Source organism: Monodon monoceros, unplaced genomic scaffold (assembly GCF_005190385.1).
Source record: "Monodon monoceros isolate NGI ecotype Baffin Bay Population unplaced genomic scaffold, NGI_Narwhal_1 Super_Scaffold_4, whole genome shotgun sequence".
NCBI lineage: Eukaryota > Metazoa > Chordata > Mammalia > Artiodactyla > Monodontidae > Monodon > Monodon monoceros.
The window spans coordinates 79,476,287-79,501,683 of record NW_021703781.1 but is presented as its reverse complement, the minus strand read 5'-3'; the positions used below and the strand labels follow the sequence as shown (position 1 = coordinate 79,501,683).

The 25,397-nt window shown below is 56.8% G+C and overlaps 1 protein-coding gene and 1 long non-coding RNA gene across 10 annotated transcripts in view; both read right to left on the bottom strand.

Annotated features, from left to right (window-relative positions):
• Positions 1–344: 344 nt before the first annotated feature.
• Positions 345–11,844, bottom strand: LOC114908759. Its single transcript, XR_003797037.1, has 3 exons — positions 6,781–11,844; positions 5,751–5,800; positions 345–3,911 (listed from the first exon to the last, which is right to left on the bottom strand). It is a non-coding gene; the product is annotated as an uncharacterized LOC114908759 (long non-coding RNA).
• A 166-nt stretch (positions 11,845–12,010) lies between these two features.
• The window catches only part of MGMT (O-6-methylguanine-DNA methyltransferase), a 285,335-nt gene continuing 271,948 nt past the window's right edge, over positions 12,011–25,397 (bottom strand). For 7 of the 9 annotated variants that reach the window (XM_029245271.1, XM_029245276.1, XM_029245272.1 and 4 more), the window contains 2 exons: positions 22,399–22,538; positions 12,011–14,741 (listed from right to left, as the gene is read on the bottom strand). In XM_029245271.1, coding sequence (XP_029101104.1) covers positions 14,532–14,741; positions 22,399–22,538 — 350 coding nt within the window. In that variant the 3' untranslated portion in view covers positions 12,011–14,531. The remainder of the gene's footprint in view (positions 14,742–22,398; positions 22,539–25,397) is intronic. The other 2 variants (XR_003797035.1, XR_003797036.1) reach the window with 2 other exon arrangements.

Sequence of the window (25,397 nt, the reverse complement as noted above, 5' to 3'; positions counted from 1 at the left end):
TCAACTGATAAGGGAGAAACTGTTTGGACTCGGCTGGACCCCATGCTTAGGGTGGCACGCCACCTCACGGTATTGGAAATCAATAGCCACGTGGCTGCTCAAAGGTCGGGGGTCTCCAGAATTAACTTCCCGGTACTAAACTACCATCCCTTGTTTCTTGGTTTGTTTTCTAACAATAATACATTTTCACGGGGCCTGGTTAAAAACCGCTTACGAAACATGAAGTGAAAAAGAAAACAAAACACAGAATCACTGGCTAACAGCTGCCGGTTTCCCTCACCCGCTCAGGGAACATCCGGACGGAAAGGATGCTGGAAGTTCCATCCATCTGCAATTCAGGTGTGTTTTTTTTTTTTTCTTAATCTATTTCTTTTTTAGTGGTGGTGTTTTAGTCTTAACACAAAAGGATAAAAGCTGGTTTGTAAACTACCCACCTAACATCAAAATAATGCAGCTTAATAATAACTTGGTTTTATCCCTGCTCTGGGATGTGGCTTGGGGATGTCACAGCACAAAATGTAGACACAGGAATGGGACGTGTTCCTGGTATTTCATTTTAATGGAGAAATAAGCTCCCATGCCTACCCAGGTGGAATCGTTTCTTTGGACGTACCTTCTGAATGAAATCCTGAAGCAGGGCTGTTCCACAGCGCCATCCCAACCCCTAGCCCTTTACAGAACGTGAGCTCTCTTCACCTTTACCCTCGGAAAAGTTACTGAGGCCACAACAATAGATACCTGGGTTACATCTATTGACAGCAAACTAGGAAATAAAACAAATTTAAAATTATTTATTGTTTAAAAATAGCAAAACCTCGATTATATATATACTTGCCTAAGTTCACAAATACTTAATTAAAAAATCTCTATTTTCCAAAGCAAAAAAAAAAAAAAAATTTAGTAAGAAGGGTGGCACTGTTTTCCGCGTATGCAAATCTCCCAGTGCCGGGCATTTAGGAAGACAGCTGGTTCTCCTGTCTTCTTCAGACCACCGTGATCCCTTCTCTTGGTTGAGGAACTGGCCTCACATGGACTCGTAGTTGAAACAGGAGGAGGATTTTCACAGCCTTTTCAGTAAACTGCAGATATTCTTCTCTGATCCTGCATCCAAACTGGACAACAGAGTTGTTCAAGTTCAGCTGCCATGCAGGACCTGAAACCGCGCAGCGAACCTCTCACTGAACTCGGTCCCTCCATCCTGCACTGTGCAGGGCTCCCCGACCCACGGCCGGGTCTGTGACACCGTGCATCGGTCATTTGGAAGTACTGGCTCACTGTGTTACACACATCTTCCAAATATTGACGCATTTCTTTACATAGTATTACAAAAGTAACATCTGTTTACGTCGCCACCAGTCTCATCAGAAAAATCTAAGTACTCAGAAGCCGTAAAGCTCACAGTGGCAGATGCAAGCTCCCCAAAATTCTCATTTTTCTTCAAAAACAAATTTTTATCATTGGTAACAAACACTGTTGGTCGCTCTCCTTGAAGGGACAGGGTCACTTGATTCCTTTTTGAGAAAATGTCCAGCAAACCTAAGTCTGAACGGCCCTCGTTGGCCCAATCGTCTTTCACCGTTAGGACAGGGGCTCACTCCTGAGCAGCGGCTCTCCCGCTCCCACCCACTCTTCCACGGGCTCCTCTGAAAATTCGCTCTCCGGCCTGTGGTTAACTGGGCAAGTGAAGCTCTTTGTGCCGAGCTGACGCGCTAAGCCCAAGAGGGTTTGTGCGGGCCGCTCCCATCTGGGTGTCTTGCTCTGCTATGGGTCTGAAAGCTCTCGGGGCCAAGCCTTGTCTCCCAAGCCCAAGGCCTACAGCTAGCGGATCCCCAGGCCAAAGCCCCGAGAGGCAGGGGGTCCCTGCTCTTCACGTCTGCTCGAGCGTCTGGGCTGCAGGAGGGGATGCGAGCTCCCGGGAGCGGTGGCTCTTCTGGTGGAGCGGGCGCTGCTGGGGGCCCCCCAGACTGCTTCACCGGGCGGCTCGTAAACAAGCTGTGGGGCCCCTCCCGCAGGGCCTCCGCCCACTGTGCATGCCGCCCGGGGCCGCAAGCCTGGCAGAGGCCGGCCCCCTCCCGCAGGAGTGCGCACGGGGGACCCTCCTGCTGACTGGGAGGACACCGCCCCGACTAGTTCACGGGGCTCAATGGGAACCATTTCTGGAGTCACCCACGGTGCCAAGAGCCTCCCAGAAACAGGCACACGGCGTATAGAACGATGGCCTTCAAGGACCTGCTTGCGTTTTTCAAGATGCAGACATTTGACACAAAGTAGAAGAAAATGTGGGTAGCACATAGGTCGTGAAATAGTATCACAAGGACACCAGTGAACCCACAGCCAGCCCGAGAGCTGGAAGGTGCGAGCTGAGCCCTCCCGGAAGGCGCAAGCCTACCTGAGTGCGTCCCAGCAATGGTTCCCATGCTCGTTCATCCTCCCGCCTCTGCCCCCGAGGCGACAACTTCAGTTGTGCGTTCACATTCCTGTGTTTTTTCAAAGGTCTGATCGTATATACGCGCGCGTGTGTGTATGTATATGATTGTACGTGTGCGTGCGTATATTTGTTTGTTTAAAGCGATATGCATCCCTTGAGGCTCGTGAGCTTTATAAAACTAGTATCACACGTCTGCAGCCTTTTGCCCCGCACTTTGTTTGCTTGTCGTTGCATTTCTAAGTCACGCCTGTCACAGCACGCGGCTGTGTCCGCTTTCACTGCCGCGTAGTACTTCATTCACCCTGTGAACACACCTGCAGGCGCACGCGTGTTCCCGCCGGGATGGACGCTCAGCTTCGTCTGGGCTCTTGCTCTCACACAGCAGGGCCGTGAACACTCTTCGGCCTGGCTTCTGCGCTCAGGTCCACAGACTCCTGTGGAGTGTGCTTGGAGTCGGGGGGGTGGGGGATGGGGGCAGGAAACGGCAGTCAGAAGCCGAGCGTGTTAACTCTGCAAGGCAACACGCAGTGGCTGTCGGGGTCATGGCATGAAGACTCACAGACTCTGTCCCGTTCACTATTTCACGGACTCTCTCAGTTCCTGGAACATTCACCGAAGTCCGTGCTAAGTTTGCACAGACACGTGTGGCCTACTCCAGACTTGGCTCTGGAATGATAAGCACGGGCACTGATCACAGCGGGGTCATGCAGACTGTGAGGCGAAGGCCTCGGGCTCAAGCCTGGACTTCATGACTTACAACACGTAACTTTCCTGTTGAGGGGAAGCCTACATCATCCAAGCCAGAGGGTCACAGGCGTCGGCTTGGATGAAGCACGATAAAGTCTGCCTTTGTCGGTAACGCTACCTATCTACTAAAGTGCTTTTTGATGATGCCACGAGAAGGTCGTTCCCACAGCACAGACGTGGGGACCCAGCGACTGCTGGTTTAGTCCATATGCAGCGTTGCTGTCACTGTTCAGCCCCAGGAGCTGAGAAGAGGCCCAGCCAAAGGCTGCAGGGCGCCCGGGGGCGCTCTCGGAGTGAACGACCCGCTGGAATGCTCCCAGGATGCTTGGAAAGCTGGCTTTTCACCTCGGCTGGGCCCTGGTCCTTTGTTTCGTTTGGGCACAGATTCTTGTTTAAAATAGTTCTTTACAGGAATGTCTTCTGGTCGCTGGCCTGTCCGAAGCAGACACCTGCCAAGCTGTATCTGAGTGCTCAGTCACCGAATGCGTGGCTCGGCCGTCATTTTTCTTGAGGCCGAGTTCATCCTGCTGACCGCAGCCGGCCAGCTTCTGTCGGGCGCTGGCCTCACCTACATCACCCTCGGTAAGTCTGGGTCTCCGGGACCAGCTCGTTGTTATTTTTGGCCCAGGATGTGGCTCTGCTTACTGGCTGCTGTGTTTCTCCAGTTGTGAGGAGAGCTTCCAGGGGAATTCTTCAGATAATCATCGTCTTGATCTTAAATGTAAATATTGTCACCCTGGTTTAAAGAGAGATTAATGATTTGCTGACAGCTCCATACATCCTTAGAAAGTAGCACACCAAAGAGAACATGCGATCGTCTTTTCTCCAATAACGCCAGTGGAAAACCCACACCCAGGGGTGGATTGGTCAGGCCAAGTGTTGTCCAGGTCTGGGGCTTGGATATCTTTTCTGAGTGACTTGCCCACTGAGAAGGAAACCCTGCATTTATCTCTTAAAGAAGAAAAGAGGATAAACTGCACGTGCCAGGCGCCTCACAGCTCCGTCTGCACCCTCAGGAGGAAGTGCAAGGTGGCATCATAATAAGCTCTGCTCCAGAGAGGGGACGTCAAACAGGTTTGCTGCCGACCGGCAGGCCACGGCTAGGACCCGAAGCCACCTCGGGGCTGGCCACACCTGGGCCCTGCCCTTCCCCCCAGCCTCGACCAGGCTGTGGGCACTAATCCGTTCGCGACCTGGAGCCTCGGGCCAACCCAGCCCCCTCCCCATGGCTCCCTGAGGTCCTGGGGCGGTGAGGCAGTCGGGCTGGCCAGCTTACTCCTCCCGGCCCCACGGTAGCCCGGGGCGCACTGCGTCCCATCTGGGGCTAAGGACAGCCCGTCTTGCTTACGCCCGCCCCCTGCCTGGACAACCACATCTCCTGGATGAAGTCAGGCCACAGCTCCGTCAGAGACACAGTGAAGGTGTCAGTACCGGGAGGACTGGCCAATTATACTCCTCATCTGAATTCCTTGTGTTTTCAAAGTGTTTCACACTAATTAGCGCCGTCAGCCCTAAGACCAGCAGCCTCTCTAACAAGACACGGCGACATTATGTAAAACACAGGGACGCCGAGACAAGAGGGCTGGCGTCGCGCGGCTCAGGCCTGCTCTGCAAGGCGGACTGTGTTCTCATGGGTCCCGACCCCGAGGACAGAAGGCCCCCCCAGCCCGGCCCACGCGGTCCTCTCCCGGGCCCGCCCTCCTCCTGGTCTCTCTCCTGCCGGAAAGCCTGTCCTGTCCCGTGACAGCTCCCCACGTCAGAGGTGCCGCGCGACACTCTGTGGGCCAAGGAGCGGTTCAGAGGGGCACGCCGCCCCCGGGCAGGTGGAGGGAGAGCCCCCAGAGGGCGTGGGGCTGCGCAGGCCTGGAGGGGCTCCTGCCCCATGCAGCCGGCGGTGCTGGAATCCGAGGTGTCCCCTTTCAGCACAGGGCTGATGACTGCCGCGCACTGCTTTCCTGACTGGTGACCACACCAAACCCACCAAGAACGGACCCCTCGTGCCTGGGGCTGCGGCAGGGGTGTCTGTCCTCCCCCTGCCCGACAACGGCCACTTTCCTGCTGGTCCCTGGTTTCCTATCGCAGGGATCAAAGCCACCTGTGCTCACCTCTGCTCTAAGGCATCTGGCTGCTCCTTCCACTTGAAATGCCCTCTATGTCCTGTCCAGAGCTAACAGGGCCGCTCGAGCGCCACCTCCTCCAGGAAGCCCCTCTTGATTTTCTAGTTCACCCACACCTCCTTCCATGATTCTGTACTCTGAGACACACCCCGGGCCGAACTCGTATGTACACTGGTGCCACACAGCCTGGTTAGGGAGTGTGCACACTGCTCCCACGGCCTCACTGCTCTGCAAGTGGAGAGGGGACCTCTGGTAAACAGACGGTGGGGCTGTCTCCTGAGCCACACCACTCCTGAGACCAGACTGCGTTTGCCAGCGTTGTCTTCTCACTACATCTGCCAGGGACCCTTCTTCATAGAGGAAAGAGATGTGCTTTCATAAGTACAAACATAACCCATTTCTACTGGAAACATTTAGGATCTACAGATTAGCACAGAAAAGGAAATCCAACTACTCACGATTTCCTCGGGCTGAGATAATCACTGTTGTGCTCCACTCCACAGATGGTCTTTAAAAAAAGAGATATGTTATGTATACATATGTGTGTTTATGTGTAAATATATATCTTTAGGACAGAATCATGGATCATAGTTTTCTGATTGTATAATACATACATACATTCTATAAAAGTTTAACAACACTGGAAAGCAACACAGACACACACACACAGCAATTCTCCCCAACTCTTTCCACCAAGATATCTCCACGAAAATACTCTGATGGATTCTCTTCCACAGTCTTACACTCTTAAGCCCAACTAAAAAAACCTGTTTCATAGAACAACATGCCTTTATCACTCAGCAGTGAGTCAAGGCCCTCTTTTTGATGTCAATAAACACAGACTCATGTTACCATTTTTAGTGGTAGGATTGCCTGACATTGTACAGATGGATCATGACTTAGTCAACCCGTGTCCTTGGGACATTTATGTAGTTTCCTACTTGTTGCTGTCACAAATAATGGTATGACAAGTATCCCTGTAACTGTAGCCTTGTATACGCGTGGAAATCTCTCCCCAGAGTAAGTTCCTAAAAGTGCAATTGTTTGGGGGAATTTCACGTTTTAACATTACCTAACTGCCCTACAACAAAATGGCCTGCTCCTCCGGCAGAGAGAGAGAGAGACAGAGAGAGAGAGGGAGAGTGAGTGTGTTTGTGTGTGTGTGTGTGTGTGTGTGTGTGTGTGTGTGTGTGTGTGTGCGCGCGCCTGTCCTTTGCACAACGCTGTAGGCAGAGAATTACACATTTTTTATTATTTAACCCAGCTTATAATAAAGTGCTGTCTCACACTTAAACCTGCAGTTCTGGGACCCATCAGCCAGGCGGACATCTCTGCATGGGATGGCTGATGTCATCCGTACCCTCCTCTACTCCAGACCTGCCATTTGGGTCCATGGATCCACTTGGTCTGTCCTGCATCAGCCCTGCATCGCCCTGTTTATGGTGGATTCAGGACACCATGCTGGCATCACTGGTACCACAAACGTACCTGGTGGCTCCTGAGCAAAGATGTGTCCCGCTGGCTGAGCTGAGCTTGGCACGCCGTCCCTGGCCCGCAGAGCCGGCCCGGCCAGCGGGGAGCGTGGCCTTTGCGAGTCATTTTTGTCACTGCTTATGGTTCATAAGCAGTGCTGTGGCCATGGTCAGAGTCTTGCCAGACATTCTGAGTGTCACCTGCACAGGGCAGCCTCTCAAGGGTCACTGCTTGGACCTGCAGCACCCTGACACAGGTCTGTTGTGACTCTGCACACCCATCCTGGTGTTCGCAACAACCCACAACCTCCGTTGTCAACAAGCCAGAAAGGAGGCAACGCCAAGTCTTTCTCACTTCAGGGACGGCCTTGGCGACCCATGTCAGAGCTGCCCCCGGGCTTCACTGTAAATGACGGTCAAGGGGCAAGTGAAGGGAGCAAGGTGAGACTCTGATGCATTAAACGCTCAGGAAGCCCACGCAAGGTGGACGAGTGTCCACAGGCGAGGCAGATAAGGCTGCTGAGATCACACACATCCCCAGGGCTCCCGCAGCTAGCCTGCGGGGGGTTCCACCACCGCCGCCTGCCGAGCACGCAGGACGCTCCCAGCAGCGGGCTAAGGGCTTCCCGGGATAACTCACTGCAACCTGACAGCGTGACGACGTGCCACACACCCCTCTACACGGATAAGGAAGCCGTGTCAGTGTCCTGGGGCCTCCGCACCAAAGTACCAGTGACCGGGGGCTTAAAGCAACGGAAACTTGCTGCTCCGGAGGCCAGGAGTCCGAGACCCAGGGGTCGGCAGGGCCGCACTTCCCCAGAGGCTCTAGGGGGAGACCCCTTCTGGACCCTGGAGCCGCTCCTGGCGTCTCCTGGCAACCTTGGCTTGTGGCCCATCGTCCCAGTCTCTACCTCCCTCTTCACAGGGCCTCCCTCCCCCTTGGGTTTCCTCCCCCTTGGCCTCTGAGACGGAGGTAGCCATTGGATTTAGGGCCACACAGATAATCCGGGATGATCTCACCTTGAGATTCTTCACAGAGCCACATTTGCAGAGATCTTTTTCCCAAATGAGGCCAGATGCGCAGGTCCCAGGGGTCTGCCCATGGACATCTCTCTTTGGGGCCCCCATTCAATCCGCTACAGAAACCAAGCTGTGGAGCGGTCACGTGGCACACGCAGGACAACGCAGCCACTGAAGTGGACAAACTGGGCTCCGATCCCAGCTCCTCACCCGCGGGCATTACTGCCACCTGCCTTCCGCACAGCAGCACAGAGGGGTCAGCTCGAGGGGCACCGAGGAGAGAACGCTCCAGCCTGGCACCGTCCTCCCAGCACGGAGCCCAGAGGCCGCAGCAGCCTGAGAGTTCAGAACCAGCACGGCAGACACCGGCTGGAGAGTCCGCAGACACCTGTGTCGGGAGTGGGGTCTGCGAGAAACCCTTGGGGGGTAGCGGGGACGACAGAGGGGAGAAGGGGGTGAGGAGGGGGCTGGGGACGAGAAGAGGAGGCTGTCACTGGCGATAAACGGGCCGGCAGCACCCTGGCAGGCTCAGGCCTAACACGCGACGAACTTCCACGCTTTCCTTGTGAAAATATGTTCATCGACATCTGAGACCAACTGGCCTGAAACTGCAGAATACCTGTCACATTGCTTCCTGGCACTGACGTCAGGCGTCTGCAGGGAAGAGGACCGACAGCTACGTGCCGCTTGGTGCTGTGATACGTAGACGTGTCATTCTGCATCTCAAAGAAAAGGCAGTTTTTAAATAAATGTGGTTCTCAGCTTGGCACGAGGCACTCGGCCTGGAGACGGTGTGGGAGCCCCGCGGCAGGTGAGCAGGGCTGGGCTCTCAGCTCAGACTGGACGCAGGCTTTTGGCTAAAGTCACGTGGAGGCCAGAGGTGTGTGTTTGGGACACAGCTGGAGGACACAACCGGCCCGGGAGTAAGCGATGGCGCACACACTCCCAGGGCTCCCTGGGGGGAGCAAGGGGCTGTGCTTCTCCCAGATCAGCGGCAGGAAGGAAGTGCGCCTCCTACGGCCCGGCTGGGGGTCCGGCAGCACAGGGACGGCGCCAGTCCCCGTCGCTGTGGAGGCAGGTGGGCGAGGACCGCGCTGCACCTCTCCTCCCTTCCTGGGGAGAGAGGAAGGGCAGGGCTTCAGGGCTGTCAGACACACACAGCACCTGGCTTTTCTCAGGGCCCCAGAGGTTTAAAATCGCTTCGTACTGCTTTTGTCCCAGGTTACGTAGAGTTTATCCCAACAAAAGTACACGTTCTGGAACTGAACGCTCCCTCGTGCCCAAGCTGCTGTCTCCTGGCCGGCCGCTGCACTGCTGGCCTCGCAGCAGCTCCTCCTCGCTGCCCGGGGGCCGCGGGGCCGGCGCGTGGTCACTCTGGGTGGCACACAGGCAGCGAGGGGCCCTCGGCCACCGCTCAGGAGAGCAGCAGATTAAAGGTTCCCGTCAGAGGCTGCAGACGAGGCCAGCACCCCCTGCCACGTGCAGAGCTTCCCTGTCACAGAAGCAAGCGGGGTCAAGCGCCTCCCAACCGCATCAAGCCCGACCTTCCTCAATGGAACTGTAGCCGCCCTGCCCCCACGTCCTGACCGCCACCACTTCTTCCGAGGCTCTGTTGGCTTCTGGGCCTTCAAACACCTGCTGTGCCGGCCCCCTTGGCCGTCAGGCCAGGCCGTGTCGCGTTCCCCTCCTCCCGGGCCTCCAGGGGTCCACAATCGCCCGTGAGGGGCCCCTGAGCTCGGGGTGATGAGCCACGTGTTTGCACCCACTCTGCTCACAGGAGCTGGGGGGACAAGCCCAAGTTCAGCTGGATCTGAGGCTCAGCTTTCTGCTCCTCCAGCTGGGGCCAGACCCCCCCGCCCACAGGCCCCTCAGAGGCCCCTCACAGGCCCAGGGGGGGCTGAGGCTGCCCCTGTGCAGAACGTGCCCACAGCCCCGGGGCCAGACCTGCCCACTGGGCCCGCAGCTCGGCCGCGCACCTGCGCCTGTGCTTCCTGCCAGAAGTCTCACATGTGCGTCCGCTCCGCCCTGTTATCATGGCGATCAGAACACGCAAAAGCAATACTTTTTGCACAATATCACATGTTGCTTAATGCTTGGACACCGATATCTTCTCCAGCTGGGGTTTTCTTAATTTAAGTCAACAAACCAGTCTGGAAGCACACATATTGCTCGTGTTTGGGAACCAAACAAGAGTGACATGTGCCGGGAAGACTTAAGAAAGACCCTGATGTGTGTGTGCGTGCGGTGCTGTGTGTGCCAGGGGGATGGCCCAACCTGAGAAACAAGGAAAGAAGAGGTGAAGCTCCCAGCCCCTCTGCTCCATCCCTGGCTACCCCCCTCCGTCGCCCCGGGACTGGCATCGAGACACAGGCACACGTGCACGCACACACATGCACACACGTGTAGACGTGCCCACGCGTGCGCACACGCACGCACACACACACACACACACACACACCCGGCATAGCCGCTTGGAGAGCTCCCTGGAGCCAGCTCGGAGCCTGGGGTGGCAGATCCTGCCCCCTCCTCTTCAGCATCCCGCCGCATCGGAGTCCCTGACGACCACTGGGAGAGTCCGTCCTGTATCCTGTGGCCACTTGAGAGTCCGAGCACCATCCCCCCCATCCCAAAGTGGCAGCTGCAAGCAAGCTGCTAGGTGGGAAGGTCCCTGCGGGCGCCAGGAGCACTAACACCATGTTTTCGGGATCAATCTTAACTGCTGTCCACATGGAATATTTTTCTTGTGGCTTTTTTCAGTGAAAAAGACATGAATGGGAAACGTTAAAGGCCTGTTAACGACACCCTTTCATCCATCAAGGCGCCGTCCTCGCGTCCTCGTCCACTCCCGCCCGCCCAGCACAGATCCTACCGGAGGCGACCTGGGTGACGGAGGCCAGACGCCGTCCATCTGTCCGCATCTGGAGCCACAGCGTCCGAGGACCCTGGACGGCTGCCCTCAGTCACTTAGAGACTTGGGTCCTGCAGTTTCTCCAGGCTCCAGGCCTGGCTTTCAACTGCCACCCTGTTTCCTTCAGACAGACAGACAGGGGTTGCTTGGCAGAGTTCCATTTAAATCTCAGGGTCTTTCAAACTGATAACAGGTAAAATTGATGTGAACTTCAGCTCCCTAAACAAACTTCAATCAAATGCCCGTGAAGAAGAAAGAAAAACCCTGTTTGGGCCGGGAGAGGCCAAACACAGTTCAGTCCTCACCGAGGGCATCCAAGTGCCCACCCCCAGGACCCCCCGCCAGGACGGCAGTGAGAAAACCTACCAGCGGACAAGGCACCTGGAGGCCCAAGCGCGTCCCAGCTCAGAGGCCACAGGGAAAGGCTTAGCTTCCCGACCGGTCTTCTGGGAAACTCTTCTGAGTAAAAGAAAACAGACTCTGGAGCCTTCTGTGCGCCCCACGGTAAGATAACTTGTTACCATTGCAGCTTGAAATCAAAACAGCACTAAGGTCCTGGGCAAGCTCTGAGGTGAAGTGGACAGTCTGCGCCGACTCGGCTGTGACGTCCTGCCTGTTCCCACGGTGGCCGAGGCTCGAGCTGGCACTGCTGCCTGTGGCATAGCTGCAGCTGCGCCAGCAGCCCGGGTGAGCCTGCGGGTGCGGAGGACGCGGCCAGCGGGGCCTGCGCGCCCTGCCTGGGCTGCGCCAGGACAAACACGCCAAGCGGGGCTCCCCACCCCCTGGGCTCCTCTGAGCAGCGCCTAAACCCACGGGCTCCACCCGACCACGCCACCGCTTCCCAGAGCTCTTGGGCCACCCGCCTGCTCGGTTCTCTCCCACGCTGACGCTTCTAAGGAAGTTCGGTCTGGGATGACACTGCTGTTCACAACAGGTTAAGGAACAGTGACTCCCTCCCTGGACATGCCTGGCTGCTCAGAGCAGAGGTGCTGCCTAAGGAAGAATGCGGGGTGGAAACGCGAGGCCCTGGGTGGGAACGGGCACCCGAAGAGACTCGAGCTGGAGACGACAGTGCTGCTAGGCAGTGACCACGCCGCACCGGCCGGCTGCTGTCTGTGTTGGCTGTGCGCGGACTCGAGTTAAAAACCCCGACCAACTTCCTCCACGGTGGACCCGCCCCCTTCCCCAGAGGCCTGGCTGCCCGAGTGGCTCCGACCCCTCCCCGCACCTCCCCTGCCCCTCGGCAGCACCAGCCCCTCTTCTTCGGGCGCCAGGGAGTCAGGCTCTGCCGTCGCGCCCCCCCCCCCGCAGCCTCAGACGCGGCGAGCGAGTGGGTCTACGTGACCCTCCCGCCCGTCGTGGGAAAAGCACCAGGAGAAGAACACGATGACCCTTCGCAGCCCAGCCTCCCGCGTGGTCAAGGGCAGTTATTTCATTACACGCGTGCTTCTGCAGAAACAAATATTATTTCTGAATCTTTCACGACCCGGGTGTCCGGGAATGGCAAACACAGCACGCGCTGGCCGAGTGGCTGCCCCGCAGGTCTGGTGCTGGCGGGTCGAGGCCCGGCACTGGATGGAGGGAAACCTGCCCGTGAGGGGACCTGGGGCCGCGGCGAAAGGACTCAGCCTCCTTGCTTCAACATCTCTCTTCACAGGGAAAATATTTTCGTGTTTCCCTGGGCCTTTCCCGTCCTCTGCATTTTCACAAACCTGCTGCCCCTCCAGCGGCTGCGGCTCCAGGCGGCCTCTCGGAGCCCGTTGTCCCTGGAGCGGTTTGTGGCCCGCACTTGGGGAGACGGCTCTGCCAGTGGGAGCCCGGGGCGTCTCTCAAGCGTGTTCTGATGGCTGAGGAGGCCCCGGGAAGCAGGAAAAAGAGCAGGGTTTGTGTGGCCCCAAGGGCGCAGCCGAAACCGGTGGCGCCAGGCCACGGAGCTGCAGGGTCCCCTCGGGCAGCTTCGCCGGCGGGCCGGGCCCTTGCAGGCTGCACAGCCCGGGACCCTCGCTCGGAGGCCGCCTGAGGATCTGGAGATCACAGCGGGAGTTCCCCGTCCCCCTAAGGGACGCCTACTCTCCAGGCCGAGGCCCAGCCCGTGTGCAGAGGGTATGGGGCCTGCGATGTGTCCTCAGGGCTGACCGCACCGCAGAGAGGCCTGCCCGCCTGCTGGCAGCCTGGACGGCACGTGCTCCGGGGACTGCAGCAGGGCACCTGGATCGGAGTTCTACCCTACCCCACTTTCAAATCCGTCGCTGAGCAGAAGCAGGGCCGGGGCTCCCCAGCGCCGCCCAGGGCACCACGGTGGCGCCCTCTACTGGAAGCGCACAGACAGCCCCGCACCCAGGCCCCCGGGCCGGGCCGCAGCCTGCGCTTCCGTTCCGGGCAGAGGAGGGGTCGTGGGACTGTCAAGTCACTGGAGCAAAGCACTTTCCTTACACAATTCGGGACGCAGCCAACCACCTTCACAGCCCCCAAGTGCGAAGGGCACCCCAGGTCCCCCACTCGTCCTCCCAACACATCGGGACAGAGAAACAGGCCCTCTGCTCGCACGTGGAGACACTCACAATTCTCACAGCTCGCCGAGCCGAGGGCCCCCGTGAGAATGGACGGTCGCAGCAGGGAGACTCAGGGTCCCATCCGAAGATCAGACATCTACGCAGCTCCCTCAGGAGCGCGACTCCGCCGTCACGAAGTCCTGAGAAGGACCACAATCAGAAGAGAATGCGGAAATGGTCATATTTTATTTTTGAGGGAAAAAATCCAGAATTAACTTGGCTGACCTAAGAAAGGGAGGCAATAAATTGTAAACTGGCGAGAAAAGCCTAGTTTGTGTGTGTTAGGTGCCTGCTCTTTTGTTGATATTAAGGTGCCATGAGATACGCAGTACACCCAAACTGCACGCGTGCAGGGCTGCATCTTTACGCAGGTTTCCGGTGACAAGTGCTCAGGCCTCCCTGCTGTTTACACCGTCGCAGGCACCCTCGACAAAGACACCGCATCCTACCGAACGCTTGGGCATGGTTTATTTTCTCCATACATCATATTATTTAGCCACAAACAGAGCTACAAGTTTCCCTTACGCTTTTTGGATAAGTCAGTTATAACGCTAAAGCGACAACACGATACTGAAGTATCAGACCGTGTGCCCGGCAGGTGCTGGAGACGCTCCTCTCTGCCGTCGGTGACAAGAGCTGACCCGCCTTCGTGTGTGACCCCGGACTTCCAGGCTCGACGTCAGGTGTCAGGAAGGAGAGGTCGGCATCCCTCGTCACCTTCTGTCCAGAGAAAGGCTGGGATAGACTCCATTCCTCAGAGAGGTGCCATTTCAACCACGCCCATGCGCCAAGAGCTGTTTGTTTTCCCAAATCTTTCTGGCAAGCGGTTATGTTCTTTCCACTGACATGACCCCCAGTGGATGCATCCTGCATTCGCTTTCTGGCAGTTGGAAGAATAAGGCTGGAGAATCTCAGTAAGCGCCTGTTTCCAGGGCCCGTCCCCTCTTCTCCAGCAGCATCATCCCAGCAGCTTCAACAGCCAAGAGGAGAGGGCAGGCGGGGAGCACGCAGGGGGTGGACGCCGGATGCCCCCTCCTTCCGGGGCAGTCGCCCTCATGTTTGCCAGCCCCCCGCTGTCTCAGCCCTGACTTAACAGTATTAGAAATGGAACAGTGACAGTGTGAGAGAAGGGAACAAGTTAGACGCACGGCGGCCAGTCTCTGAACTCACTTTGTCGTAAAATGTAGAAAAGAAGGAGCAGACACGCGGCACCCCTGCGGCTCCAGCCCCTTTAATGTGGCAGTGCCGCCGCCCGCCGTGCTCCCAGCGAGCTGTTACTACAAACACTCAATCCTGGCCAGCAGGCTGGGAGCTGGTGGCGCCACCCAGGGCCCCGTGCCAGGTTCTCGCTGGACGGGAGCCCCCTCCACATGCCGGTTTCCCCGCCGGGCCGCCTTCGTGGGCCAGAAGCCACTCTTTCACAGCCACGCCTCCAGAGTAGCCGCCCAGGGCTCCGCTGCTGCAGACCACTCTATGGCACGGGATAAGGATGGGCATCTGGAAAACAGCGAGGCAGCCACCGTCAGGCTGGGCTCCAGGCCAGTGTGGTCTTTCGGGATCCAGGGCAAGGCCCCTGACCACGATGGACCCAGGGCCCAACTCGCAGGGCTTGGCCACCTGCAGGCTCTGTCTCAGCACTGCTCACCCCTTGGCCTCTGAGCGCCCTGCGTGGGCTGGGAAGGGGCCCAACGCCTGAGGCGAATGTGGGGCATCTTCTAGAGAACCCCTTTATGCTACGACTGGGGAGGAGAAAGCTTAATTTCACTTGATAAGGGATTTAAAACGGAGGCAGAATTTAAAATGACATTTCCAAGTTTAGGTACCACGTAAAATTCTCCAACACTTCCAAGATGTTAAGAAGAAACTTCGCGGAATGCTGTACTCACACAGGCCCCTTCAAACCAGAGGCTGGAACGTGTGGCCGTCCCCATGCAGTCCACGCCTGTTTTTGTAAATAAGGTTTTATGGGAACACAGCCACGCCCACTTGGTACTCCGTACCTGCGGCTGCTTTTGCAAAGCCTAAAATATTGATTGAACGGCCCTTTATAGAAAAGGTTTGCTGACCCCGGCTTTACACTACACCCGTGCACTGGGGGGGACCTGCTCTCCTCCTTAGTCTCTGGACATGGCAAGTCTGAGGAGCTCCAGTTCCATCTGTTCCCACCTGAAAAGCTGCCACCAACACTGCTGCCACCAGTACCCCACCTGCTGGGATGGGGCAGCCCGCTCTGCCACTGATCCCAGCAAGGACCCTCGGCCCATGCCCACCCTCATTCGTCCCACAGGGCTCCCCCCGCCCCACCCCCCCAAAAGAAGCCCTAATGGGAAGACAAGGCTGCTCCTGGCCTTTCACACCTGGAGTAGTCAGGTACCTGCTTAAATCAACAGAGTGATTCCACTAAAAGCAACGCCACTTCACAGTGAAAACAAGTCCAAACACAGCCCACAGAGAACCGCCGACTATCAGAAGGGCCCCACTGCTGGGACCAAGGGCAGTGACAGTCGCCCAGGGGCCGAGTGTCCCTGAGATGCACCAGGAAACACGGGCCCAGGCCGGGCTCTGTGCACCCGGTGAAGCTCACCCGAAGCCCCAAATGCAGCAGTCCCAGGGGAGGGGCAAGGCTGGCCCAGCCTCGGAGAGTGAGGGCCTGGTTCCCGGGAGGCCGGACAGGCAGGCAGGCGTGTGGACCGGGCGCCGATGCCCCGAGGACAGGGCCTCCCCCAGCGCCCGGCACCTTCTTTTCCTGGCCCAGAGCTGGCACCACACAGACCTGCAGGAGTCTGATACCGCACGTACCAGACTGGACTGGACCCCAGGGCCCGCAGTCGCCGATGGGAGTGAGGGGCCCTTTCGTGAGGGCTGCTCGCTACTCCTGCAGCCACTCACAGGCCTAGCTCCCCCTGACCTCGTACTTGCGCTGCCAACCCCACCAGGGAGGGGAGCCCCTGTCCTCTCTGGCGGGGCCTCCTCAGCAGGAGTCCCAAGCATGCGCACGGGAGCCCTGCTTGGGTCTGTTCCTGGAACGGCAGCGCCGCTGTCCGCACGGAGCTCTGACAGCCACGGGTGGAGGGGCTGCAGTGGCCACTGCCCTTGCTTTTGGTTTCCGTGTGGAGGACCTCACTCGAGGGATGCTCCGGGCCTGGTCTCTCCCCCGCAAACCCCCTGAGGGGAGGACGACTCACTGAGCAGCCACCCTTGGAAGAACGGACGAGAATGCTCAGCTCAGCACCTTGTGGAGTCCTGCAGGGGGACTGCCTGCCCCACGGCATGGGGTGCCCTTTTCTCTTCCAAGACATGGTCAGCGCCCGCCCCTGCAGGGACCAGTGACGGGACGGGGGGGGGGGGGCGTCTAATTCTGGCGGGACTTCCTGCAAAGCCTGCCATGGCTATGGCTATGGCCACGCCACCTCTCCAGTCAAGCTTTTATCCTAATAAAGCTAACATCCTTTACTCACGTCTCAGTTGTCTCAGAAGATGGGAGGAAAGAAAGGGATGTAATTACGGCCCCTGAAAACCACAGTGGATGGGAGATGCCTTCCTGGGCAGCCAGTGGACACAGCTTAGAGCACACCCAGTGTGCCAGGGATGGCCACATGCCGGGGGCCACCAAACACAAGGAGTTGTACCCCGTGTTCCCACTGCACGGGGCTCTGGGAGACCAATGGTTGTTCTGCGTAAGGATCCGGACAAGCAGTTACTCAGAGCTTGAGAAGAGCTGCTCTCTGGAGGGACTCCCCAGGCCTCGGCAGAGTTCAGACTTCTGCTAAGGGAAGGGTCTGCTCTGGAGTCCCTGGGGAAGAAAGGCTTCATCCTAGGTAGCTCCATCCTGGCGGGAGGAAGGGGCACCGGTGGGTGGCCACTGCAGGCCCAGGGCATGCTGGGGTGAGAGCTCTCATCCCTGTGGGAACATCACGGTGGCTGCTCCACAAAGAAGGTCATAGCAGCGGGCACAGGTACAGGAACCGGGGCCCACTCTGGAGATGGCGCCGGGGTGGGGAGCTGGGCGCAGACCCTGAAAGACCCCACCCGTGGGGGGAACCTCCTCTCATGGTATCTGGGCACCCCCTGCTCCCTCGGGCGGTCGTTCCTACTTCTGCCTTTACCGGAGGCCCTTCACTGTGGGTGGAGCAGGGTGTCACCTGCTGGGCACCAGACACACACACACGCCTGCCAGGAAGTGCCCCTCTGTGGGGCTGCACCTGTCCCAGGAGGTTGGCTGGATCCGCAGTCCCTGTCCTAGACACGTTGCCTCAGTAATGATGCTCTGGGGAGAGCATGCCTGATGTGCACATCGTGACATCGTATCCTCCAACGAGCCCAGACCAGGCGCTCTCAACTTCGGGACACGTTAAGCCTCTGGCCCAAGCTGACAAGCTGCTTGGGGGCCGAGAGGGGATTCCAGCCCCACACTCTGTACACTGCCCCCAGGGGACCGCCGAGGCGGGGCCTGGGGGCGCTGGCACGTAAGTAAGTTGGCTTGGGAGGTGGGAATCTGACTTCCCGCACATCACAGACTAGTCCCGCCTTGGACCAGAAGTTAGAGTTGCCATGGTAACTCGCATCGTCTGTGGGGTTCTGACCCCGCACAGGGAGGGTGAGCTCAGACTTCCTCTCCAGTGCAGTTTAACTGAGCGAGAAGCAGACACGCTGCCGAGTCCCGCCGAGTCCTGCCCGCAGCACCCAGCTCCCATCTGCCTGGAGGGAGTAGCGGGAAACTTTAAGAACAGATTGTTTGCTCTGATTGAGGGTTTTCATCAAATACAATAGTACATTAATAATTGCTGGGAGGACATGATTAGGTAATATACAATTCAAGTTTTTGACTGATAAAGAGACAGACATTTAATTCAATTTAGTCTTACAAACATTTAGGCACCAATTCAGTTTTCCTACCGAACAGCAGATTTCACAAGTGAGCTTTGATTTTCTTCCCTCTCGCCCAACAAGCTATGAAATTGTAACAAAGTGTGTAACGTGGACCTTTCTCCCTTTCTATGCAGGACGCAGATAACAGGACTGCTGGCCTGGAACAGCAATTATAAAGATAGCTGTGACCAGTCTTCGTCTTTGATGGAGAACTGGTGTCTTCCCAAACACACAGTTATCTTCCCCTCCGGAAATGGGAACACTGCTTCTGCTGGTGCTAATTTTGGTGGCAAGTTTCAGACTATCAAGATGACGAAACCTGCTAAAATTCACTGGGGCCCTCAGGACATTTCAAAGGATCTGCACCCTCTATGCCCTCTCCTTTAAAGCCTGAGCTACACGAAATGCAATTTTTATCAACAGCCACGAAGCTCATAATATCACAGCTGCATTGAAATCTTCACGCTGTGAAATCTAATTCATCCAGTACGCGAATCCATCACTTACACAGACCCTTTCTCAAATGCTATAAAACTTCCAAACCCATAGATTTGTCTCCAACAAAAATAACACGAAGGGGCCTTTCGATCAATAATGGAATCCCTCTGATTCTGGTGCCGGCTGAATATTTTCTCCAGCTTCGCCTTTGTTCTTGTGGGTAGCAGCCCACAGGGGAAAGAGCCTGTTTTCACTTGCGGCCTCATCAATACCTAAATCCTGGTGAACAAGTGACACCGAGAAGCTGTAATCAATGGCTCCCTGTGCGTTTTTTCTTCTGGTCAAATGGTTCAGCCCCACTGACAGCCCTGACACTTAGAACATGATGCTAAATCTTTATCAACAGCCATCTGGGTGACGGGCAGGACAAGGCTCAGGGGGTCATTAACGCTCATGGCAATCTGTGAATAAACTAACTCCTCAGGAATGCGTTTGTTTAGAAGGTGGAGAAACTCTCTGTGCAAGTACTGATTGCCTTTGAACTGCATTTAGCAAATTCTGTCTGAGGATGAGTGGAAGGGTGCTTTACCGGGGAGGGCGTGAGGCCTCTTCAACCCGCCCCACCGGAAGACGGCCTGTCCCCCAGGCTGGGCCTGAGAGAGGGTCTTCCGGAAGGCTGCGAAACCATTTCACCTGGGCTGTTGATTCCTTCACGGGAAACCATGGAAAAGCCAAGGACCTGGAATGGGACGAAACTCCCCCACCACACCACCGCAAAAACCGCCCCTCAGCCTGGCGTGGGGAGAGCAGCCCAGGCCAAGAGCACGTGCCGTCGCGGGAGCCAGCACGTGTCCTTTTACCGCCAGCCGCCTAAGGAATCGGTGCGCAGTGGGCCTCACGGTGGTCTGGAACATTCCACATCCACCTGCCGCTCTCCTGCTGAAATGCACAACCGTTCTTCCCGGCCGGAACACAAGATGTTTTCAGCGGGTAAGCCTCTACGATGTGCTATCTGTGCTGGAGCCCACGTGTGTGGTGCTGTGGCCGGGCCCCTGCCATCAGCGCCGAGAAGGGGGACACGCCAGCCAGTCCCTGACTAGGCCCCTTCCTCCCTCAGGTCCCTGGGTCGCCACTGAGATCCCTCGGCCCGTTCTGAGGAGGTTCTCTTTTACCAACTTTGTGGGACCCCTCTGAGGGCGGCTGATTCCCGCCGAGCTGCCCGTGCTGCACCACGCAGCAGGCATCTCCTTGCAGGGGCACCTCCGGTGCCTCTGAGCCACACCTGGAGGCCTCTGTCGGGTCCTCTGCAGCCTCTCATCAAGTTGAGGTCCCTGCATGAGTCACAGGCAGCACCCAACTACAGAGGAACGCCCAGGGAAAGGCCACAGAGGGCTCACCACCTCCTGTCACCCTTGGCACGGAAGGGAGCTGAGAAGAGGGGACGCGGTGCGGGCAGGATCCTCCGCCCGAGTGTGTCGTCATGGCCACCCTCGGCGTGGGCACGCGATGGGGATGTCGAGACTAGGACTTCACGGACGGTAGAGTTTTAAGCCCTGTGAGATCCTGTTTTATAAATTTCAGTGGCTGAGGCCATACTTGAGCAGCGACAGTCGTAGAGATCAATAGCAAGAGGAGAGAGTCCCGCTGGTTACAGGACAATAAATGTTTCTGAACATCACCACAAGCGCCATCGGCGGACAGCCAAGGCCTCGCCACTGCAGAGTGAGAAACCGCGGGCGTCACGGGGCAGGTGAGGGGCTGCTCATCTGTGCGCGTCAGTGAGCAGAGCTGTTTCACGGCAAGGATGGGAGCCACGCCTGCTGATGGGGCGGGCGGTGCCAGGACGCGAGGCCAACCTCAGGGCGGGAGGCCGGGAGGCCGGGCAGAAGGACCACGTCTCCGCGTGGGGTGTGAACAGGAGCGTGGCCTGAAACAGGGATGGAGATGGGGGACAGAGGGAGAATTTCTACACAGCACGGTGACGCCGTGAAGCAGGAGGGTGCAAAGAAGTTAGTCCCCAGAGTTCTCCCTCGAGGCCCTGAGTGGACACCACAGCACGCTCTGGGTGGTCTCTCTATCCAGAGCAAAGTCAAACTGCCCCAAACTGAGTGGACCTGGGAGAAGACGGTGGCCTCCCAGAGGGAAGGTGTGACGTAAGCTTCACTGGGAGACGTGAGTAACTACACCTAGAAACTTGACTCACCGTCACCCCACGCTCAGCGCGGAAACGCGGCCCGTAGCGCACAGAGGAGGCGTACGCGAACGACGTAGCTGGGCCGCCGCCACTACGGCACAACAGGTGCAAAACGACATGCTGACCAGATCCACCGGCCTCCATCGTGGAGACCAGGGACACCGGAAGTGGGGGGCTGTGTCATCGTATCACATATTGCTCCTGACGATCTGAGATATTTTCTTATGGAAGAAAACTCTTCTCCGGGTCAGATGTACATTAAGGCAGCGCCCCCACTACAGACCTCCAGGAGCTGCTGCTTAAGAGCAACAGTGCCGTTTTGGGAGAAAGGCCAAGAAGCTGCCATCTCCTCGAGACACCGGCTCTGCCCTCGGGCGGCCGCGAGCCGAGTGGCGAGAGCTGCCGAACGCGGTGTGCAAAACGCCAGCCTCTGCCCTGCGAGCAGGGGTGGAAGTAGTTCTGAAAACACAGCAGGGCCACAGCAAGTTTTTAAAAAGTGGGGCCTCTCTGATTTAGTAACTTCCCATCCCATGATGTGATGACAAGGGAAAGAGCTTGTTTAGTAACTTGATTAGTAACTTCCCATCCCATGATGTGATGACTCCCTTCGCTTTTCCTGATAGGATGGCATTCTTCTACCATATGAGAGACTTTCCTACAGCTTTAGGGAGAATCCATTCCCAATGTGATAGCAGGCCCTGGCGGGCACTGGAGACTAAGATCGGGAATATTCCAGGGCCCCATGCAACTGTGTGGGGTCTCCCAGAGGGCCGAGCTGTTGTGCGGACAGGGGTGCCCTTCCTGCCCACCTGCAGGCTCCACAGGTGTGTGTGGCCTTGGCCAGGCCCACGTCACGGCCTCTCCACAACCCACGCGGACTTCCTCCCTGAGACTGGACAGCGCTTGGCCCACGTGTGGCGTGACGGGGAGCAGAGGTGACCTCTGCACTCCTGGGAACGACAGGCCTGCGGCCACCCCACACTGAGGCCTGACCCTATCCCCTGGGGAGATGGCCTTGCGTGGTCCGTGAGTCCTGCTCTCAGCCTAGCCTGACTGCAGACTCAAGGGGGGACAAGGACGTGAAGGAGCTTGGGGACACGCCCGAAAGCCATGAGTCATCCCAGGTCCCAAGGGCCACGGCCTGGACCTCCTGACGGAGCAAAGCCCCCAGGCGACGGGGATGGGTTTGAAAACACCGCGGCACGTGTATTTTTCTAGAACATAAGCTCTCGTGCGTGGGTCTGTTTTGTTTCCTGCTGTACTCCCGGCACCTGGAAGAGCGTTGGGCACACCCTAGGCACCCAGCGTGCCCAGCTGTCCAGTGAACGAATTGCCGTGTGCTCGCCACTTCTCCAGGCTTCGCCGCCCCGGGCTCCCTGTGACGAGCAGCTCCCGTGGTTCTGACACGCATCGTGGGGCGGGGAGGGTCTCGGTGGTGCGTGGGAAAGCTTCTTTACCACCTTCACCCCACCAGTGCCACCCATGCCTCTTCCAGAGGTCCCCACCACAAACGCTTCCTGTCCTCCCCGCCCACTGCAGCCCGGGCTGCCCCTGAAACCCGCTTCAGTCAGAGGACACTGTGACCCCCTGAGCGCAGTGCCCAGGCCCCCCACTGACCACGGCCATGCTGCCGCCACGGGGACACAAACTCACAGGATTGCTTCTCATCGCCTCTCCCACGGCCCGCGCTGCTTTGGGGTTGCCCACCAGGGCCGCTAATTGCTGGTAAGAAACCGTCTCTCCGAATTTCACAGCCTTCAGCAGCTTCCACAGCACCTGGCTGGTGAACGAATCTGAAGGGAGAGAGCAGAGTGACACGATTTGGGCCAACGGCTCCGACAGCTTGGATACAAACGGCTTCCAGTCCTGAAAGAGAGGGTACATCAACATACACAGAGGTGTTATTCTCAATGAAAACAGCTCCGCACGGCCCTGTCACCGTGTCACCCGACACGGAGGAAGAGGCGTGCGACGCAGGGCACGGAGTGGGCCGGCCCCTCTGCAGGTGTCCCCAACCGTGCCTCACAGATCTGCGACTTCCTCCCATCTTCCCCGAGCGCCAGGCAGGCCCGAGACACGCTCTCCCGGCACCCGGGTGTGGATAAATTAGCACGCAGTGCTCTCCGTGAGCACAGAAGGCCCTGCTTGCACACCAACTTCGAAACCTTTTGTTCCGCTGGTTAATTTCCAACTTCGGCTGGGACACAGAAGGAACAGGAAGCCACGGGCTGGGCTCTGATATTATACTAGCTGTCCACATCCGATGGCGGGCAGGCTTAGAATGCCAAACACCAGGGTACACCGGGGCTGGTGGTGACCTTGGCTACAGGCATCTGTAATGAGCAGGGCTGCAAAGATAAAACAACTTCATTCCCATCTGAATTGACTAAACCACATCAAATTGCATTCACTCTTCATCCCGCTGCAGGAATGAAAAGGAAAACGCACGACAACATTCCCTCCCTCTGCTCCAGGTTTAGAGCTCTTTCGCCGGCGTGGAGTGCGCTGGGGAGAAGCCTGGCATGTGAAGGAGGCGGGTCTGAACCGACACCTATTGTCTTTCCGAAGGGGACGCACGGCGTGGGAGAACTGGACACGGAGCTGCGGCCCCCAGAGCGGGGGGCGGGAGCTCCCGACGCAGCAACAAAGGGAAGGATTCCACGGGCAGGGGCGCAGTCCCTGAGTGTGTCCCTAATAGCACTAATTACACTCGGCGCCAAGCTGGCCAAGTGCGATTTGGTTCTTAAAGGAAACACACCCTTACATGCGTGTTAAATAATAAAAATCACTTCTTCACTGAAGGGAATGATAATCACTTCACTGGGAGAGAAAAATCTGTTTAGACTTTATTATAACATTAAGCAAATTAAACACCCGCATAATCCAGGTGATACCAGAAAAGGGTCAGCAAAGAAATCGACTTTGTTGTTCATTAATTTACATGGATTAGCAGAGGGCAAGAAGATAGCAAATGTGCTCTAGTTTTTTATGATATAATTTCAAACTCTACACCGTTTGTGGCAGGAGGGTGACTTTGGGGTTAATCAGACTGATTTGTCCTTTTAATTGCTTTCTATTCAAAGAAAATTCATTAGATAATGTTCTCTTCAAAATTCATGAATCAATTTAACTGAAGAAACCACGTTAACAGCTCTGGGTTCATTAGCACAGGCGGTTGTGTGACTAGCTGATTGCTGAGAGCGTTTCCTTAGGCAAACAGACTCTGTTTACTGCGATTTCTTTAGAAAGGGTTTTGAAATCAAACTGTTCACCGTTATCACTGTCGCCCGTTGTTGTGCCTAACTTAAAAAAAAAAAGGAAGAAAAAAGAAAAGCAAGGCAGCTTGGTGATAACTTGGAGAAAAAGAGGTTTCAGGGATAGCTGTCTCGGAAAAGAAACGATAAAAGCAGCACAAGTCGATACCGCAAGAAGCAGAGGCCGGTCTCCTGCCTTCTTCCCACAGCCCAGCGTTGCTGGTTTCTGCTTTCCGTGTTTTGGCCCAGGGGAAGGATGCTGCCTAGTCTTCCAGGAGGACAGTCTGGAACTTACTAAACCTGCAGGCATACCGTGAGAGGTGTGTGCAGACAGAAGCTGGAGAGACAGAACAGTTCCGAGAAGCCGCGGCGCAGCTCCCCGGCCGCCACCTGAGCGCCAGGCGCTGACGGACTCCTGCCGAGTCACAGAGCGCCCCTCCTTCCAAGGGGAAAAACACTGTAAAAATAAAACAACTGGACGCCCGTACATGAGCGCAGAGTTTATCAAACACTTTCAGCTTCACGGTCAAGTTTTCCACGGGAAACCGTTTCTCACCTTGTATGTACCAGGCAATGGTATTGGGACGAACAGCTCAAGAGATGCAGTATTTGTCAGTCAAGCACATCATTGTATAAATGTACCTGGAAACTCAATTCCACCTTGTAGGGAGCAAATGCATTTATGAGTCTAAGCGGTGCTCAGAGCCAGCGCCTTCGCCCTGAACCTGTGCAAAATCAGACCTGAGCCCCACCCCTCTGAACGGGGGGGCAACACTCTCGGCTGTTGGGTACCATTCTAAAATGTAGCAAAACCTGCTCATAAAGATTACCATGATCGATGTGTAAAATACATTCTCTTGAGGTGACCACATCAGTCTTTAGTGGCCGGACCATCATTTCAGGTGCCCTAAGGGGCAACCACTGCAACACCATCCTTTTCTCTCCCGTAAGGTCCTCTGTGGAGAGCACCTGCAGCCTCCGGAGGCCACATTCTGGGTGTTCCTCTCCTTCCCCATCTCCTGCCTGTTCTGGGGTCCGGGTGAGGTCAAGGTAGGCTCTGCTGGAAGACTGCTCCTTAGATCCCCCTTATCTTAAGGACACGGCCATCTCCATTTGAGCTTGGGTGGCTACTTAAAAACACCCACCGCAACCACTTAAACCCGGCAAAAACTGTTTTCTAAACTCTCTTCCTGGATTGCACATCGCGAGCCAGGTCGCTGATGATACTGTGCACCTGTAGGATGCCCCGCCATAGCGTCAAACCCGGTGTCCACGCTTGGGTCACGGCCATTTGACAGGTTTCCAACTTTCCAAGGGTTCTCCCTCCCAGGACTTGCCTTCTCTGGCCTCCGGCACAGAGGGGGCACCCAGGCTGGCACACGGGAGCTCAAGATAATC